A 19128-nucleotide genomic window follows, 5' to 3' on the forward strand; every position below is an offset into this window, starting at 1 on the left:
GTCATCTGTGGAAGAGCTTAGCAGAACTAAGTCATCTGCAAAAAGCATATGTCCAATGCTACATCTTCCAATTCTGACACACTCACTGCCTCGGCTGTGCCTATCAATCCAGTCCATAAATATTATGAAAAGGAAGGGTGACAGAACACATCCTTGGCAGAGGCCAATGGAGACTGTGAAAAGTTCAGTCTTTGTGCTGTTACCCTGACACAAAATTCCAGGCATTCATACAGGGACTTGATGGCACCTAATAGTTGTCCATCCACTCCGTACTCCTGTACTACTTGCCAAAGCTTATCCCGAGGAACCCCGGTCATATGCCTTCTCCAAGTCCACAACACATGTAGACATTCTTGGCATATTCCCAAGATTTCTCGAAGACTTGCCTTAAAGTGAAGATTTGGTCAGTTGTGTTTCTACCAGGACGAAAGCCACGTTGTTCTTCCTGTAACTTTGACTCAACTATGCGCCTGCACCTTCCTTCCAAGCACCTAGCATATACTTTCCCAGGCAGGCTGAGCAGAGAGATACCGTGATAGTTGCTGCAATCTCTCTCTGGTCTCCCTTCTTGAAGACTGGTATTATTATGCCTATCTGCCATTGCTTTGGTGCTCACCCAGATATCCAAGCAACCTGACACACTTGAGTCAGGCCAGAATTCAACAGAATATGAAAGCAAAATAGTCCAAACCTCAACAAGTATGGCAGTATAAATTTGCCAAGGTTTGGGAGACAGTGATCTTAAGACATACTTAACACCTGCTTTCTCTCTCTCTCTTTTTTTTTTTCCCTCAATGTAGAAGGCGCTTAATTAGGACTTTAGTCTTTGTATTGTACGTTACAATTGTTCAAACTAGTCCCATTGTTATATCAGATTGTTGTTGTCTCGCATACTGTGACAAACTGTTTTTTTTTCTCTGAAGATGCTGAATAGAATACCAGCAAAATATCTGCAATAAGTTAATAAATAGTTATTTTCTTACCAGTCTGTGTGCTCATCTACATGTTAAAATTAATCAACATTATTTTGTATATGTCATTTTCTAGATATGATGCAAATTCTTCCCAGCTTTCTCAGTGTCTCTTTCTGGTTTCTCTTTTGGCTATTGCTCATCTTTTTTATATTCAATTTCATCTTCTTATTTTTTTTTTTGCTACTTAACCATCTTTTAAAGGCTAGCTTTTTATTTTCATTTATTGTTTTTATTTCATTGTCCCATATGTATTTTTTTATTTTTATGATATTTTTTGTATGTTCCTAGACTTTCATATGCTGCTGATGTAATAATTTCTTTTCATCGTCATCATCAACAACCATGGGTCCAATGCCTGTAGGTGTCTGATGCCATCTTGATATGATTCTTCCATTGCATTCTATTTTGTGCAAGATGACTCAGTTTGTGTATAGAGTTTCTTGCACCATTTGACAGTGTCATCACCCCCATTCTCTGTTTGGCCTTCCTTTTTTGTTCTTTCCTTCAATCATCCCAAACAGCAGCATTTTTATTTTCCTCTCATCGTTCATTCTACATATATGACCAGAGAGATGTAGTTTCATTTTGATTATTTTCTGGATCAGGTTTTCTTTTGGTTGTATTCGTCTGTAGATATCCTCATTGTTCACTTTCTGGATCCAGCTTCTTCTCAAGATCTTTTTATAGCACTTCCTCTCAAATGCTAATATCCTCCTTTCAGATTCTCTCAGGCCTCACATCCATAGAGCATGCTGCTGAAGATATAGATTTCTACAATGTGCAGTTTAGTTTGCATCTTTATAGCTCGGCTCTTCCATATTTTGTCCATGGCATTTTAAATAGTTGCTGCTCTGGCTATTCTAATTTTTATCTCTTTTTTGGGGTCCAAGTCGTGCGTCATGTGGCATCCAAGATATGTTAAGTTTTCCACATTTTCCAGTTGAAATCTGTCTATTGTACCACTGTTCAGTAATTCCTGTTGTTCAGATATCATTGTTTTAGTTTTTTCAAAGTTGACATTTAGTCCATATCATTTTCCTTCTGTGTGTAGTGTTTACAATGTCTGCTCCAGCCTTGCTGCATCTTCTTCAATCAGGACGATGTCATCTGCAAAGCAGAGGTAGTTTATTCTCATGTATGTTTATTCTCATTGAAATGCCTCCACCTTCTTCTTTAATCTTATCTAGTGTTCTTCCCAGATGTGTGATGAAGATGATTGAGATCAATTTATTGTCCACACCAAGACTGCCCATGTTATATTTTGGTGAATATTATCAAATGCTTTTTGGAAGTCCACGAAACAGCAGTATATCTTTTTGTTCTTTCTTTGAGCTTTCTCTGCTATTAGTCTTAGTGCAAGTACTTGTTGCACTGTACTTCGATCTTTTCGAAATCCAGCTTGCTCATCAGGAAGATGTGCCTCCATATGACCCTTCAGGCGTTCTGTTAGTATTTTCATCAGCACTTTGCCAAGATGACTCATTAATGAAATAGTTCTGTAATTGGTGCATTCTAAAGCACTGCCTTTGGGCTATGTTTGCATTATTATGGATGAATATTATAGCTGTACGGTCTTCATATTGGAAGATCTTGCCTTTGTGAGGTAGCTGGTTAATATCTTGCATATTGATGTTGAATAGAATTGGGGAGAGAACAGTTCCCTCTAGCACTCCAGAGGTTACTGACAACTCTCTTCTATGGACTGACCCAATTCATGTGATTTGTTTTCTGTTTTGAAGGCAATTTCTAAACCATGTGTGCAGAGGCCCATTTATTCCAATGTGTCATCTCAATTCTAATAAGGTTTCATGTATGAGTGTGTCAAATGCTTTAGTCAAGTCAATAAAGACTACCATTACCATTTTTCTTTTTTTAATCTAAGGCAGCATTAATTACATCTGTAAATCTTCCAAGAGAGAGGTTGTTCCCTTATTCTTCTGAAAACTGTACTGTGTTTTGGGGATGGTATGAAATTCACTGTATATGTTGTGAGTTTGCTAAGTACGGTCTGTCCCATAATTTGATTGAAAATTAGTAGTGTTGCTATAGGTCTGTAATTAATTACTTATTAAGTTTCTTTTTCATTTAAGTTTTTGTTTAGTGATTATGTATATAGGTGTGATAATAATAATAATAATTATTATTATTATTGTTCCCCCCCCCCCCTTTTCAACCATTTCTAACCCAAGGTGACTATGTAGACATTGCTCACAAAGTGTTTCTGGTGAAATTTTTACAGGGTAGTTCACCATTGCCCCCCCCCCCCAACTTTATCCGGGCTCAGGACTGGTATGGCTGGGATGTCATTGACTGTAATCCATGTGTGTTCATGAGGATGGTTTGCCTGTTTTGGGGACGAAAAACCTGAGTTTCCAGGTGTGAAAAAAAAAAACTACCTCCATATGAGACCGGCTAACTCGCCTTTCATTGAAAGAGACCAGACAAAGGTTCTTCGTGTCACTGACAGAAATCGAACCCAGGTCTTTCCGACCAAAGGACTTCATCTATACCAACTGAGCTGTTGAGGCTCTTGTTGTTGTTGTTATTATTATTATTATTGTATTAATTATTTTAATTATAATTTAATTATAATTAATGATCAGTGAATTGCTGGACAATACACAAATCCACTGCCTCAGAAACAGTAACATACTCTCTGGCTTAACAGCCCAAATCCCTCAAATAGTTGGCAAACAACTTCAATCTGCACTTTGTGGTGAACTCTGTCCAAAAACTCAAGAAACATTCTCCCCTCACACAAAGAAATATTCTCCACTAGGACCACAAGCAACCCAGTCAGTATGGGTCCCCCACAGTAACAAAAGGAGAACTGTCACTTGCAATTCATCAAATTAACCCTAACAAAGGAACAGAAATAGATGGAATCAGACGAAAAGGCATAAAAAAACACTCAACTAACCTATGTCCAGTTATACTAAATCTGTTAAATAAAATCTTCAAAATGAGGCACATACCTGAAACACCTAAGACTGTATAAATCACTCCCACAAATAAACATGGAAAAACAAATATAAGTAATTATAGACCCATCCCAAATTGTCTGTAATCAACCAAATCATGCAGCGCATTGTGTATTGCAAACTCTCCACATACATGAAACATTCCAAATCATCCCAAAAATATAATGTGGTTTTCAAAAAAATAAAGGAACAACAACACTCATAGAACATTTTACAGACTTAATAAATGTATTAGTTGAAAAACAACTAATACAGAATAGTATTAGTTGTTTTTATTGACCTAACAAAAGCATTTGATACACTAACTCACAAAACCTTATTGAACAAACTAATGTGCATATCAGAATTGGAAGTCGTCTACTCCAGTGGTTTAAAGGATACATGGAAAACGGAAAACACATCACACGTATAGGATGGTGCACAACAAAGAGCTACTAGTAACCTGTGGAGTACCGCAAGGAGCTGTTCTTTTTCAAATTCTGTTTAACATATACACACATGATATTAGTCGTCTTCCCCTAAAACAGAATAGCATGTCATCTTCTAATAAGCAGATGACATATTAGAAGAAAACAGGATGTCATCTTCTAATATGTAGATGGTATATTAGAAGAAAACAGAACGTCATCTTCTAATGCAGATGACATGGCCATAGTATTCATTCACAACAGCACAAACATAGCTTATACAAATATGCAACACGACATTAATCTGTTCACTAACTGAAAATGGCATATATATAAGCCCTTAAAAAAAAAAAAAAAAAAAAAAAAAAATCTAATGATATTCAAAAACCGCAGACCCAACCTATAGAATTTAAATATCTCACTATCTGACACCCATCCTCTTATACACAAAGCACTGATCTTAAAACCACATCACACAGGTGAAAACAACACTCTATCTGACTTCACTTCGATGCTGATCCAAGTTGGAACAGCCATACAAATTATCTACACAACAAACTCATGATAATAACAAGCAAACTATATTGATTAAAAGACATTGCTTCAGCATACATAAAAATACTAATCTATAAAGCATTATGTGAAAACATTTTAAGATATGCAATTACATCATACACTTTCTGCACAAACTGCAAACTTAACAGATTACAATCATTGCAAAATAAAATGGTAAAAACTGATATTCTGGGAACAAAAAGCCCACCATCATACGGGCAGCAATGACAGAACACAAAATATTTAAAATGAAACACTCATGCCACTACACAGTCAAACATTACAGTGTAACCAAAACAACATATCAGATCAGAAGACCACAGTCAACAAACTACATAACATATAAGCATAATAACCACTATGGAAAAGCCACCTGAAGCTTCTGCATACCTGACATGATCAACAAGCTGCCATTCAGTGAGAGAAACCTAGGGACCTACAGTGCTTTGATATTATAGCGAGAGTGAAAATTAGAGGGAAATTGCGCATGCACACACGAGCACACACAAAAAAAAATCATCACTTTAAGAACTAGAATTTTCATAAAAGAAAAGCTAATTTTCTGATGTACAATAATAAACACTCATCCCATGAAATGCATTGATTACCCTAATATCGGAATGGATTCTCCTTCTCGCGCAGAAGTGTTGAAGGGTCTCGCATCCGTAGGCATACATTATATATATCAATTATTCCTACTATAAAACATGTTTGTATTATAGTGTTAATTTTGCATATATACTTTTGTGTACATGTAATTTCTTTGAAGGAGAAAAAAAAATGACTAGCTTTTCTAGGATTAAACAATGCTGCTTTTTTTTCTTTTAACAAGTTACAATATTCAACAAAATTGAACAGTACATGTTAAAAACACAGTTCATGTAAACAACCAACCCAAACTTAAGTCAAAGTTAAAAATAAATAAATATTTCAAGATACATCTAAATATAGGTTGTAGTATTTGAGTCATGATTTTACCAATTGCCCATATATTTTTTGTAGCAATTAGTGACGAACATGGCGGTGGTGGTACTACTGCCATGTTAGTCACTAGGAAATTGGCTAGGAAAAAAGAGTAGGGGTGGGGTAATATGATTCAGACATTTATGCTGTTGAGAGTTATTTGCCAGATGATCTCTTGGGCAATTGTTCATATGGTAGAATAAATGGCAGGGAAAAGAAGGTCACCTATGGAAGTAGTGCAAGGGAGTAGTTGGTAAGAGAGTAAAAGAAACTTTTTTTTGTATGGAGAGTGATTGGAGCATGGGTGTATATTGCCTGAGGTCATGGTGAGAGAGAGCAGAACAATAGGTGAATTTAAAGTATTGTATCATAGGTTTTGCTTTATCTAATGCAAACTTATTATTATTTGACCCCCATGGAGTCAGAGATTCACAACTCCACAGAGACCATATTAATAATAATAATAGTAATATTTTTAATATTTTATCCAGTGTAAAATCCCATTTTCTTATTAAAATATTTTTGAAAATATTTTAATACTGGGACCTTTTATCCTTTCAGTTCCAGCTTTACAGCAGGATTAACAGGTGCTATTGCTTCTACTCCAATAGATGTTATTCGGGTAAATAGAGTCTTAGAATTTTTTTTTTTTAACATTAAAACAGACTACATGAAACAGGATACTATGTAATATGTTAAATAAAATACACAACAAATTATGGGGGAGGGGAAGAATTTCTAGACAACAAACCTACATTTTTATAATTTTTTTTATCCAATTATCTAAGTATTACTTTCTCTCTCAATTTCTAATTAGCTTGCACCTTGCACTGGATTTCATGGCATTCTACACTACATATGCATTTCCTTTTATATAAAAATTGTGGCTGAGGAACTAGATAGTGTGTGTGTGTGTGTGTGTGTGTGTGTGTGTGTGTGTGTGTGTGTGTGTGTGTGTGTGTGTGTGTGTGTGAAATATTCTTTGGGATGTAGATGAGGGAAAGGCATATACTGCCATTTTCTTAGTCTTAACAAAAGCATTTGACAGGATGCCACATGATGAGCTGATATTTAAGTTGCAGCACATGTGTCTGGATGTCAGAATGGTCAACTGGATTCAGGATTGGCTGTCCAATAAGTATCAGAGAGTTGTGTATGGTGGGACAGTTTCAAGGAGGCAGAGGGTTACAAGTGGGGTCCCACAGGGCTCACTACTGGGACCTATATTGTTTAACCTTTATATCAATGACATTGTCAGTGGATTGCAATGGGATATTCAGTTGTTTGTGGATGATGGGAAGCTGGGAAGGATTATTAGTAATACCGCAGATGTGATAACCCTGCAAGAGGATTTGAATAAGCTAGATAGATGGTCAAATGAATGGGGGTGTCAGTTTAATGCAGCAAAATGTAAGGTCTTGAGGTTTGGGAAACATCAATGGGAGGAGTTATACTAGAGGAAGTAGGGGAGACAAGGGATCTGGGGTTGATGATGATTGAAACGTGAAATTTAGGGGACATATTGCAAAGGTGGTGAAGGGAACACAGAGGATTGCTGCAATAATGAGAAGGACACTGACCTGCAGTGATAAAAGGGTTATCATTCCATTATATAAGTCTCTGATCAGACCACACTTAGACTATTGTTCTCAGATTTTTGTCCCCAGGATTTGAAGAGGATAAATTAACTGTGGAAAGGGTACAAAGGCAGATAACAAAGATGGTTTCAGGACTGTATCATGTCAGTTATGAGGATCAGCTGAGGGAATGTGGACTGCAGAGTTTGGTGGATAGAAGAAGGAGAGGTGATATGATTGAGACTTTTAAACTGTTGAGAGGTGGTTACAGGGTTGACACTGGGGAATTCTTTTGCTTGGTTGAACAGCGGGAAGGAGTGATGACAAGATGCCATCCCCAGAAGTTACGAAAGGGAACTGTTTGCAAGAGGGTGAGGAGTGGTTTCTTTGCATGGAGGGTGGTTGAACTGTGGAATGCATTGCCTGATGGAGTGGTGAGAGCGAGAATGGTCAGTGAGTTTAAGGAGTGGTATGATAGACTTTGTGTTTCTCAGGTGGGACCTCCCCTCGATGAGTCTTGATAGACTTTGTGTTTCTTAGGAAGGACCTCCCAGGTTGAGTCTTTGACTTCATGGAGGCCTGAAGAATAAAAATAATAATAATCATAGTTGAATGTGTGAATGTCAGTTTTTAACTTTAGCTACAGCAGGTAATACACTGAAGTATGATGAGCATGGTCGAGGACAAGAAAAATGGTCTTCATTTTCATTATATGGATGAATATCAGATGAAAAGAGAATGCTTAGAGAGAGAGAGGGAGGGAGATGTTGGGAAAGGTGAATAGAGAAATCTGAAAACTTGGTACAGTTTAACTGATGCAACAAGAACAAGAGTGCAAATTATTATTATTGTTATTATCCCAAGACTAGAGTCGCTGAAGAACGTGGTGGTAGATTTCAGCTGTAGTAAAAAAAAAAAAAGTGTTTTTCAAGGTGTACAGTGTGACTTTTGCACGAATTGTGCTACATTTCCCTTACAAGCGTTCTTTAGTGGTGCTGCTTTTGGAATTTAGCTGTTTATATATTGTGCTATTTTTGAGTTACAGAAAAGGCGGGGTCAGAGTCGGACATCTGTAGTGGAAGAAAATATAAGTTTTTGTTATTCGATATTTAGTACAGTTAAATATAGTGTATACTTATAGTATAGAGTAAGTAAATTAGCTTACAGTAGAGTGTATAACATAGTAGTTAGTGTTTAGTTTTGGCATTTAGGTTTAGTTGTAGTAGTAGTATTTAGTATTTAGTTGTAGTAGTTCTTTGGCACACTTTGAATGATGGTGGCTGCCGCTACTCCAATTACAAATGGCATCACCAAGTCCTTCAACATTCAAGGACTTTATTTTGCGTAACATAATAAAGGATTTTGTGGCATGCGGGACTTGTGGCATGTATGCATCCCAGGAGTTGGATATGTGGCGAGTGAGAGAAGAGGGAGTACGTATATGCTTAAAATGTAGGCAACGGAAGGAATACAGTGAGTTGGATGTTACAATATCCGACCTCGTTGCATCAGGAGCGGGAGATTTTCGAGAGACGAGTAGTGTGATAGGTGAGAATAACAAACAGTGAAATATGAATGAAAAACTAAGAGTGGGGTGTGTAGAAGGCTAGGCTTGAATGATTGTAAAGTTTTCAGAGATGGTCATGATTGGGAGGATGAATGGCGAGTAAGAGTGGCTAACTTGACTTGCAGAGAGAGAGAGAGAAATAGATCAAATGAAAGAGTGTATTGGGAATGAGATGAGAAGTATGAAAGATGAGATTTGGCGACTGGAAGAGATTAATACAAGGTTAATCAAAGTAGGAATTAGAGAGTTATGGGAATGATAGAAGAGGAGAGGAGTGAATAGAAACAGTAGAAGAGAGGGAATGCGAGAGGTATGGAATGATAGAAGAGGAGAGAATAGGAGCAGTAGAAGAGAGGGAATAAGAGAGAGGTATGGGAATGATAGAAGAGGAGAGAATGAGAGGAATGCTAGGGGTGTGCTGGAACCAGGGATGGAGTGATGCCAGGACATCAGGCAAGTAGGGGAACACAGAGTGAAAGAGTTAGAGGAGAGAGAGAGAGAGGGGGATGCAGGTCAGCAATCAAGGAAAACCGAGTGGTAAGCACTGTGAGGTATGGAGACTCGATGATTCATGGTATGCAAGACAGGATGCCAGAGGAATTTTTGCCTGGAGGAACAATAGAGAGTGTAGCTATGACAATTAAGCGGGATCAAAGGGTGGATGAAATGATTGTGATGGTGGGCATGAATGATTTGAGAGGCAATGGAAATTGGGTGGCGAGAGATCTGAGATTCTTGCTTGAGGTTGTACGAAAGAAAACGCAGAGAGGAAAGATTGTGTGTGTGTGTTACCCAGGTATGATAGTGATGAACTGAGCAGAAGAGCAGTAATAATGAATAATATAATAGCCAGAATGTGTCAGAAGAGAGGATTGAAATATGTGGTTGCTTGCAGGGCATATGAGGACAGAATGGAACTGTATGCAAGAGACAGCTTGAATTTGAACGAGGAAGGATGCAGACATCTGGAGAGATTGCCGTTTTCTGAATGAGTTGATTGAGTCAGTGCAAGGAAACTAGACTTCCCAGGGTTGATGGTAGCAGGGGGTAGCCTCTTGTGGGAATGGGTGTTTGGGGGAAGGGGGACAACATCAGGTAACACTGAGTCCAGTAGGGTCTGGGGGGGATAATGATAGGTATAGAAACAGTGACATTTTAATGCTTTTCACTAATGCCAGGAGTATCTGGAATAAAGGAGATGAATTGGTGGCAATGGTAGCTTTAGCCTGACCAAAAATTATTGGGAAAAATGCTGTACCCTACTACTTCTATTCCTGTTATTAAAATGATATAATAACAGGAATAGAAGTAGCAGGGTACAGCATTTTTTGGCTGGATAGTAAGGAAAAACGCTGTGGTGGAGTACTGTTTATGATAAGTGATGACTTATGTCCTCTAAGAGTGGCGGCTTTGGAAGGCAGTGACACTAATGGTTTTGAAAGCATATGCTGTGAGGTAGAGGTGGGCAAGACAGTATATTTAGTGGGGTGCTGCTACAAGCTAAGGAGCACAGAGGGTGGGCAGCAGGAGATGTTTAGGCAGTTAAGCGTGGCTAGTACAAGAAGAATTATTGTTATGGGAGATTTTAACTACAGCAGTATAAGTTGGGAAGAGGAAAATGCATGTAGTAATAAGGGAATGTAATTTCTAGAATTCTTGAGGGACAAATGTCTTAGGCAACGTGTAATGGAGGGAACAAGGGGTTCAAGAGTTTTGGATTTGGTCATAGCATTAGAAGAGCTAATAATAACTGAGATGACATCTCTCCCCCCAGTTGGAGAGAGTGACCATGTGGTTTTAACTTGGAAGATGAATAGCCATGCAGGTATATCAAAGAAAAGGGAACATATGTGGAATTTATAAGGCATGTGATTGTAATAGTCTTATATATCAACGTGGGACAGTACCATGGAGAGAGGAATTGGAAGGACGAGATATCATTAGTGCTTTTGAAATTGTGAAAGAATATTTGTTATTCCATGAGTGAAGAAGAGAACACAATTTGGTGCAAAGTGGATGACAAACAATATCAAACAGGAACTTCTGGTGACAAAGAGATTATGGAAGAGATTTAAGGAGAGCGGTGGAGAGCAGATGCATGAAGAATAAAGACTTAGGCCAGGAGGGTGACTACTATGGTGAGGAAGGTAAAACTGGAATATGAGAAGAGATTGGCATTAAGATCCAAAGAAAATCCTAGGGAATTTTTTAGCTATGTGGCCAGTAGGAGGAGGAGAAATGATTGTGGAAGAATGACATTGTGGGATAAAAATGGGAATAGAGTGACTGATAAGAGGACTTAGTGGAATTGTTCAATGAACACTTTATTGGAGTATTTCATCCTGGAGGAGTAAATTTTAATACTAGAGGGGTAGGGCAGGTTCGAGGTTTAGAAGTGTAAGAGGAGAGTGTGTTCCAAATTATAGGCCAGTTTGTGTGTCATCAGTAGTTGTTAAGATCTTTGAAAAATTAGTGAGGGACCATATACAGCATTGGGCAGATGATGGTAATGTTATCTGTGAGAGTCAACATGGATTTGTTAAGGAACACTCTTGTTTTAGTAATATGCTAGCCTTTTATAATAAAGTTACAAGAGCAGTAGATATACTGCCATTTTCTTGGATTTAGCAAAGGTATTTGACAGGGTGCCACATGATAAGCTGATGTTTAAGTTGCATCACATGAGTTTAGATGTTGGGTTAGTCAACTGGATTCAGGACTGACTGTCTGTTATGTATCAGAAAGTTGTGTTTGGTCACGCAATATCAAGGAAGCAGAAGGCTACAAGTGGGGTTCCACAGGGCTCAGTACTGGGACCTGTATTATTTAACCTTTATATGAATGACATTGTCAGTGGATTGCAGGGGAATGTTCAGTTGTTTGCAGATGATGTGAAGCTGGGAAGGGTTATTAGTAATAGTGCAGATGTGGCAGCCCTGCAAAGGATTTGAATAAATTGGTCATATGGGCAAATGAATGGGGGTTTGAAGTTTGGGATACATTGATGGGAGGCTGCATACTCAGTTGGAGGAATTGTACTGGAGGAAGTAGGGGAGACAAGAGATCTGGGGGTGTTGATTGATAGAAAACTGAAATTCAGGGAGCATGTTGCAAAGGTGGTGAAGGTAACCCAGAGGATTGCTTCAATACTGAGAGCTGAAACAGGTGTTATATAGATATTTTAGCAGGAGGGAAAATTAGAAGGAAATTGCACATGCACACACACAAAAAAAAACTATGACAAATTCCTCTCAAACACATCATATCCGATACTACTGTTTATGCATCTCCTTTATCTGTCATTTTGTCACTGTGTTGTAATACATAAGCAGATTTCTAAAACATGACCTCCTCCTAAGCAACCCAATGCTGACCATCAAAAGAATACTATTATCAACTCATTTTTGAATGACACACAGATTGGCCTCTAATTTATAGACACAGTGTTATTTCCCCTTTTCAGAAATGGAACAATTTTTCCCACCTTCCATTTCTTTGGTAATTGCCTTGTTTCAAGACTCATATTAAGCAGGTGTGTCATAATTGACATTAATTCCATAAAGCATTCTTTCAACATCTGTGGCAATATATTGTCAAGTTCTACTGCCCTGTTAACATTAACTTTACTTAATTCCCCATATACCTCTTGTTCAGTTACTATCAGTTTTATATCTGCCATGTCCTCTCATGTCCAAAAATCTGAAAACACACCACAACTCAACATCACCAGAGTTCACAATCGGTACTATCAACATAAGAAGCCTGAATGGCAAAGAAATGGAGCTAGCTGAGGAATTAGATAAGTACCAGATCGACATAATACGGGTGACTGAAACAAAAAAGACAAACTGGTGCGATCTTTCTGAGCAATAAATACAAAATGTTATATTCAGGCAATGACAATCAAGGAAAAGAAGGAGTAGCCATAGTATTCAACACAAAATACGAGGCTAATCTTCTTGAATGGCAGGCAGTCTCAAGTAGAGTGATGTGGGCAAATATGAGAATGGGGAACTGGACAATGAGACTTATTTGTGCCTATGATCCCACAGAAGGTTCTACTAAGGTAGAAGTGGAGGAATTTTTTGATGCTTTAAAAAAAGCAGCTGACACAATGAAAAAGGAAAAGTTGGTCCTTGTTGGGGATCTGAATAGCAGAGTAGTAAATGATTGTCAGACATACAAAAATATTTTGGGAAAATTTGGAGAAAGGAGCAAAGCTAATCATAATGGCAAATACCTGTTGGATTTCTGCTCAGAATATGGACTGGTTATTACTAACACCATGTTCCAACATAAAAATGTGCACAAATTCACATGGAGAGAAGAAGCAAGGAATAAGAAAAGTGTCATTGACTATGTTATTGTTGATAGTGATGTTTTCTCCCTGTTGCACGACACGAGAGTGTACAGAGGATTTGAAAGTGGAAGCGATCACTATTTAGTCTTGAGAAATAAAATTGAATTTCATATTGAAAAGAATAACATAAGAAATTTTAAATCGAATAAAAGTTGAGCAGTTCTTAGATGTGAACTGTAGACTAAAACACACAAAGATTATTGAAGAAAAAATGAAAGAGTTTGAGAACAGGAACCAAACCTTGGAGATTCGGTGGCAAGCCTTGAAGAAAACCCTGATTGATTCAGCCAGAGAGGCATGTGGTGAGGTTGTCTGCAAGGATAGAAAAATCAGGACTCCATGGTGGACACACGAAGTTAAAGAGGCAGTGAAGGAAAAGAAGAAATCATATCAAAAGTTCCTGGCAAATAAGTCAGTTTTTGCTCTTAGAGAATACGGAGACAAATGTAAGAAAGCGAAAACTGTGTAAAACTAGCTAAACAAAAGTCATAGGAGAACTTTGGCAAGAACATAGAAAATAATGATATATGCGTGTAAACACAAGAAAGATATTTAATTAACCAAATATTTCGGTCTGGAAATAGCAGACCATCCTCAGTGGTATTACAAGAACAGTTTTAAAAAAATACAAGCTAGAATACTAACAATAGATCGTTAAAAATAGAACACGCCGCGTGATGTTATATCACTAAGTATTAAGTATAAAACAGAATATTTTGAAGTAGAGACATGATTGGGAAAAAAAGAAAAAAAAAATTAATGAGTAATCTTGATTAGACTTTCCCAGTTTTTTGATATAGATATACAGTCATTACGATTCAGGTTGGGATGATGGAGCAAGGTCTCCACGCTTTCCTTGAACAAACGTTCGAACCTATAACGGGATCTATGTAAGAGGGATATAATTAATTAATTCCTTGCATCATCGTATAAAGTTTACTATGGAAATAGAAGAAAACAACCAGTTATCTTTTTTAGACGTTCTCCTCATCCGGTCACCTTCAAATATTCTTACAACTACAGTATACAGGAAACCAACATTCACAGGTCGTTATATTCTTAAAGAATCAGCCCATCATCCATATTAAAAAACAGGAATTATAAAATGCCTAATCAGAAGAGCCAAAACTAATTGTTCTACTTTTGATTATCTACAGAAAGAACTTTCTACTATCCAACAACACATGAAACTCAATGGCTTTTCTAAAAAAAGTACTCAACATCTTCTCAATTCTTATAATCCTCCACAAAACAACAAAGTTTCAATACGTCGAGTGCCTATTCCTTATATCTCCGGTATTTCAGAACCTATCACAAGAATTTTAAAGAAATATGATTTAACAACTACGTATTCGCCTATTAACAAATTGTCTTCTCATTTTCCTTCTCCTAAAGACAAACACTGAACTTTATCTCTTCCTGGAGTTTATCAAATTCCTTGCAACTGTGATCTCTCCTGTTTTGGGCAGACTGAACGTTCTCTTGAAAAAAGAATCCAAGAACATCAATCCTCCATTCTTCACAACAAACCTGAAAAGTCTGGATTGGCTCAACATGGGATTGAAACTGACCACAGCATCTTTTGGTCCAGGACTCGCCTCTTACATAGATCCCGTTACAGGTTCGAACGTTTGTTCAAGGAAAGCATGGAGGTCTCGCTCCATCGTCCCAACCCAAATCATAATGACTGTATATCTATATCAAAAATCTGGGAAAGTCTAATCAAGATTACTCGTTAATTTTTTTTTATTTTTTTATTTTTCCCAATCATGTCTCTACTTCAAAATATTCCGTTTTATACTTAATACTTAGTGATATAACATCACGTGGCGTGTTCTATTTTTAACGATCTATTGTTAGTATTCTAGCTTGTATTTTTTTAAAACTGTTCTTGTAATACCACTGAGGATGGTCTACTATTTCCGGACCGAAATATTTGGTTAATTAAATATCTTTCTTGTGTTTACGTGCATATATCATTCAGTCTTATGTCACAAGTATCCTTAAAACAGCAACATAGAAAATAAATATCAAGAAGGTGGTAAGATGTTCTGGAGTTGTTGAAGAAGCTTAGGAATGGAAGGAAGAGTGCTGTAAAAGGAGTTAGAAATGATAAAGGTGACATGAAAAACAGGAGAAAAAGATATCCTTGAAGTATGGAGTAATTTCTTTGAAAAATTGCTAAACGAAACAAGCAGTGATGACAGCACAGTTGTAAAAAAACACTCAACAGGCATACAGTCAGGAATACATATCCATATTTGAAGTAGAAAAAACCATCAAAGGCTTGAAATGTGAAAAGGCAGTAGGAGTAGATGATATTCAACCAGAAATGCTGAAATATGGTGGTATAAAAGTCTTGCAGTGGCTGCACTGCATAGTTCAGAAAGTCTGGACAGAGGGAAGAATTCCTGATGATTGGAGTAGAGCTCTCATAACACCCATATATAAAAAGGGAAATAAAACTGAATGTGAGAATTACAGAGGTATTTCCCTACTGAGTGTTCCTGGCAAAATCTATGCAAGTATACTTGAGAAATGGTTGAGAAGAATTGTGGAAGAAAAGCTTGGTGAAGAACAAGCTGGATTCAGCCCAAATAGAGGCTGTCAGGATCAGATCTTCACTTTACGACAAATAGTTGAGAAAGCATGGAAATATAACAAAGATCTGTATTTAAGTTTTGTCGATCTGGAAAAGGCATATGACAAGGTGCCAAGAGAGAAGCTATCCAATACGCTACAGTTATATGGTGTCAATGGGGCATTATATCAAGCAATTCTTAGTCTTTATTTGAGTTGTAAGTCAGCAGTTAGAATTGAAGGAAGTACAGGGAGATGGTTTAATGTTAAATCTGGTGTGAGACAAGGATGTACATTAATTGGATGTTAATGTCAGCTCATTGCTTTATGCGGACGATGTTATACTTCTAAATAAATCCGCTACAAGTTTGCAAGATTCCCTGACTAAATTGAATAACTGTTGTAATAGATATGGTATGAATGTCAGCATTACAAAGACAATGAAAATAGATAGAATTGTTGAAAATGTCAACTGTGTTATGAACGGGGAACCTGTGGAACAAGTAAAACATTTCAGCTACTTAGGCACGATTTTTAGTGAAGATGGTAAATTAAATATGGAAATAGACAATAGAATCAACAAAGCTGGTATGGTAGGAAGTCAATTGAATAAATTCATATGGAATAAGAGAGAAATTAGTCGGAACACTAAATTAGCTGTATGCAAGACAATGTTCAAACCAGTTTTAACTTATGGATCTGAGAGCTGGGTCAGAAGTAAAACACTTGACCAAAGACTAGAGACCGCAGATATGAGAGTCCTGAGAAAGATTAGAGGCGTGAACAGATGGTATCAATGGCATTATCTTATTAAAAACAAGGATATTAGGAAAGAACTTGACATTGTCAGCATCCAGGAATGCGTTAGCAGAGCTAATCTCAGGTGGTATGTATGGTCACTTAAATAGAATGGGCGAGGAAAGATTAGCAAAACAAGTGTTCTCTGCCAGGTTGGCAGCAAAACGACCCAGAGGAAGACCAAGATATAGGTGGATTGATATGGTACAATGTGCCTTAGACGATAGTAATATAAGATCTGATAATGATAATTTTGGAGTCTTGACAAGTAATAGACTGATTTGGAGGAAAATTGTAGATAGGATGTTAGTAATGGTGTATTTTTTCATGTAGTACTATCGTATTTTGTACACCCCTTGAGGATACATGTCAGGAATTTGATGATGATGATGTCCTCTACACTGTAGCTTCTCATGATGTCACCTTCATGCGGATGAAATACACAGATAAACTGCTTGTTGAATACTTGAACTATATCCTCTGCATCAGTTACCAATCTGCCAATGTCATCAACTAGCATCATTCTTCCATAGTCATTTTTTCTTTTACTTATCACATATCATAAGAAGTCAGTAGGATTTTTCTTAGATTGATTAGTTAATTCCTTTTCACACTAGACTTTTGCTGCCTCTACCAACTGTGTTACCTTCCTGGCCCACTCTTTGTAATCTTCATGCAACTGATTATTACCAATATTTATCTTGGATTATCTCCACATGTCTTCTTCTTCCAGATTCCATGCCTAATCTCCTCATTCATCCATTTAATCCTAGCTTTTATAGCGTTTTTACCTTTTGGAATACACTCAGACCCTGCTGCTCATAAACAGCTCTTGATCAATGCCAAAACATTATCTGTTTGCTTCCCACTCAATGCATTCTTTCCATGCTCTATCTCCCAGTTGTAGCTTTTCATAATTACCAGCCCTATAGTTCCACATATATTCATGCTTCACAGCAGTTCTAATGTAACTATTACAACCAAGGAAATCACTTCATGGTCACTTTCACCAACTGGGGAAGAATTGACACTCCGTTCATAATCATGCCCTCTGATGATATAGCCAGTTCTAAGACTCATAACCCTCGTTTTCCCTCTTTCACATATTGCCTTAGATTATTATCCCTTAAGAACTCAACAAATTCATTCTCCTTATTTTCTAATGATATCTCTTCATTCCAGTCATTATTGATGTAATTGAAATCACATATAATGATCATCCTTTGCTTACTCACTAAGCCAAGTTTAATAACAGAATAGGAATGTGTTATATGATGTATATTATATGAATAATGGTTATTGCAGCCTTACCACAATGAGTCTTTGACTCCATGGAAGTGTCCAAGAAAATAATTATAATAAATTAGGCCTGGTTGGCCAAGTGGTTAGCTTATCCACATTCCAGCCAAAAGGCTGCGGGTTCGAATCCCCATGGACATGGATGCTTGTGATTGTCTGTGAAAATAGTAGTGGTGGCCGGCTGTAGATGGCGTTGGTGTAGATGATGAACCTAGTTGTGCTTGGTGTATTCGAGTGGTGGAGAGATAGTTGTAGCAGGTGTCCTTACTTGATGAGTCTTTGGACTGCCTGGAGGTGTTATGCAATAATCTTCTTCTTCTTCTGCAGCTTCTCCCACTTAAGTGGGGTCACTGTTTGTTATGAGTCTCCTCCACACCTTCCTGTCTTGGGCTGTCACCACATCCAAGTTCTTCATCTTCAAGTCCTCTTCTACCAGCTCCCTCCATCTCTTCTTTGGCTGCCCATGCTTCCACCTTCCTTGCACATCCATCTGCATGACCCTTCTTCCCACATATTCGTCCTCCCTCCTCATCACATGACCAAACCATCTCAACCTTGCATCCTGTGTTTTCGCTCCTAAGTTCGTAACTTTCACTGTTCCCCTGACATAGTCATTTCTCAGATGATCCTTTCTGGTCACACCGCACATCCACCTAAGCATTCTCATCTCTGCTACTTCCATCCTGCTGATGTTATTTTTCCTCAGGGCCACAGTTTCTATAGCATATGTCATAGCTGGCCTCACTACTGTCCTATAAATTTTGCCTTTCAGATTGATCGGCACCCTCTTATCACATAACACTCCAGCCATCTCCCTCCAGTTCCTCCAACCTGCTTGTATCCTGCATCCCACTTCCTTCTCACCTCCTCCATCTTCTTCCACTGTCGAACCTAAGTATCTAAAGTCTCTCACCTTCCTGATGACATTTCCTTCCAGCTCCAGGTCTGTCTCCTGGCCACCGCCCACTGCGCAACACATATACTCTGTCTTACTTCTGCTCAGTCTCATACCTCTCTCTTCCAGTACTTTTCTCCATCTTTCCAGTTTAGTTTCCGCTTCTTCTCTT

The 19128-nt window shown here is 37.8% G+C and overlaps 1 protein-coding gene across 8 annotated transcripts in view; it reads left to right on the forward strand.

Annotated features, from left to right (window-relative positions):
- Positions 1–19128, forward strand: part of Bmcp (uncoupling protein Bmcp mitochondrial) — a 475843-nt gene that overhangs the window by 352824 nt on the left and 103891 nt on the right. For all 8 annotated transcript variants that reach the window (XM_090411822.1, XM_090411820.1, XM_090411824.1 and 5 more), the window contains one exon: positions 6442–6502. In XM_090411822.1, coding sequence (XP_090267948.1) covers positions 6442–6502 — 61 coding nt within the window. The remainder of the gene's footprint in view (positions 1–6441; positions 6503–19128) is intronic.

Source organism: Typopeltis vanoorti, chromosome 22 (assembly GCF_054136105.1).
Source record: "Typopeltis vanoorti isolate ZY-2024b chromosome 22, IOZ_Tvanoo_1.0, whole genome shotgun sequence".
Taxonomy (NCBI): domain Eukaryota; kingdom Metazoa; phylum Arthropoda; class Arachnida; order Uropygi; family Thelyphonidae; genus Typopeltis; species Typopeltis vanoorti.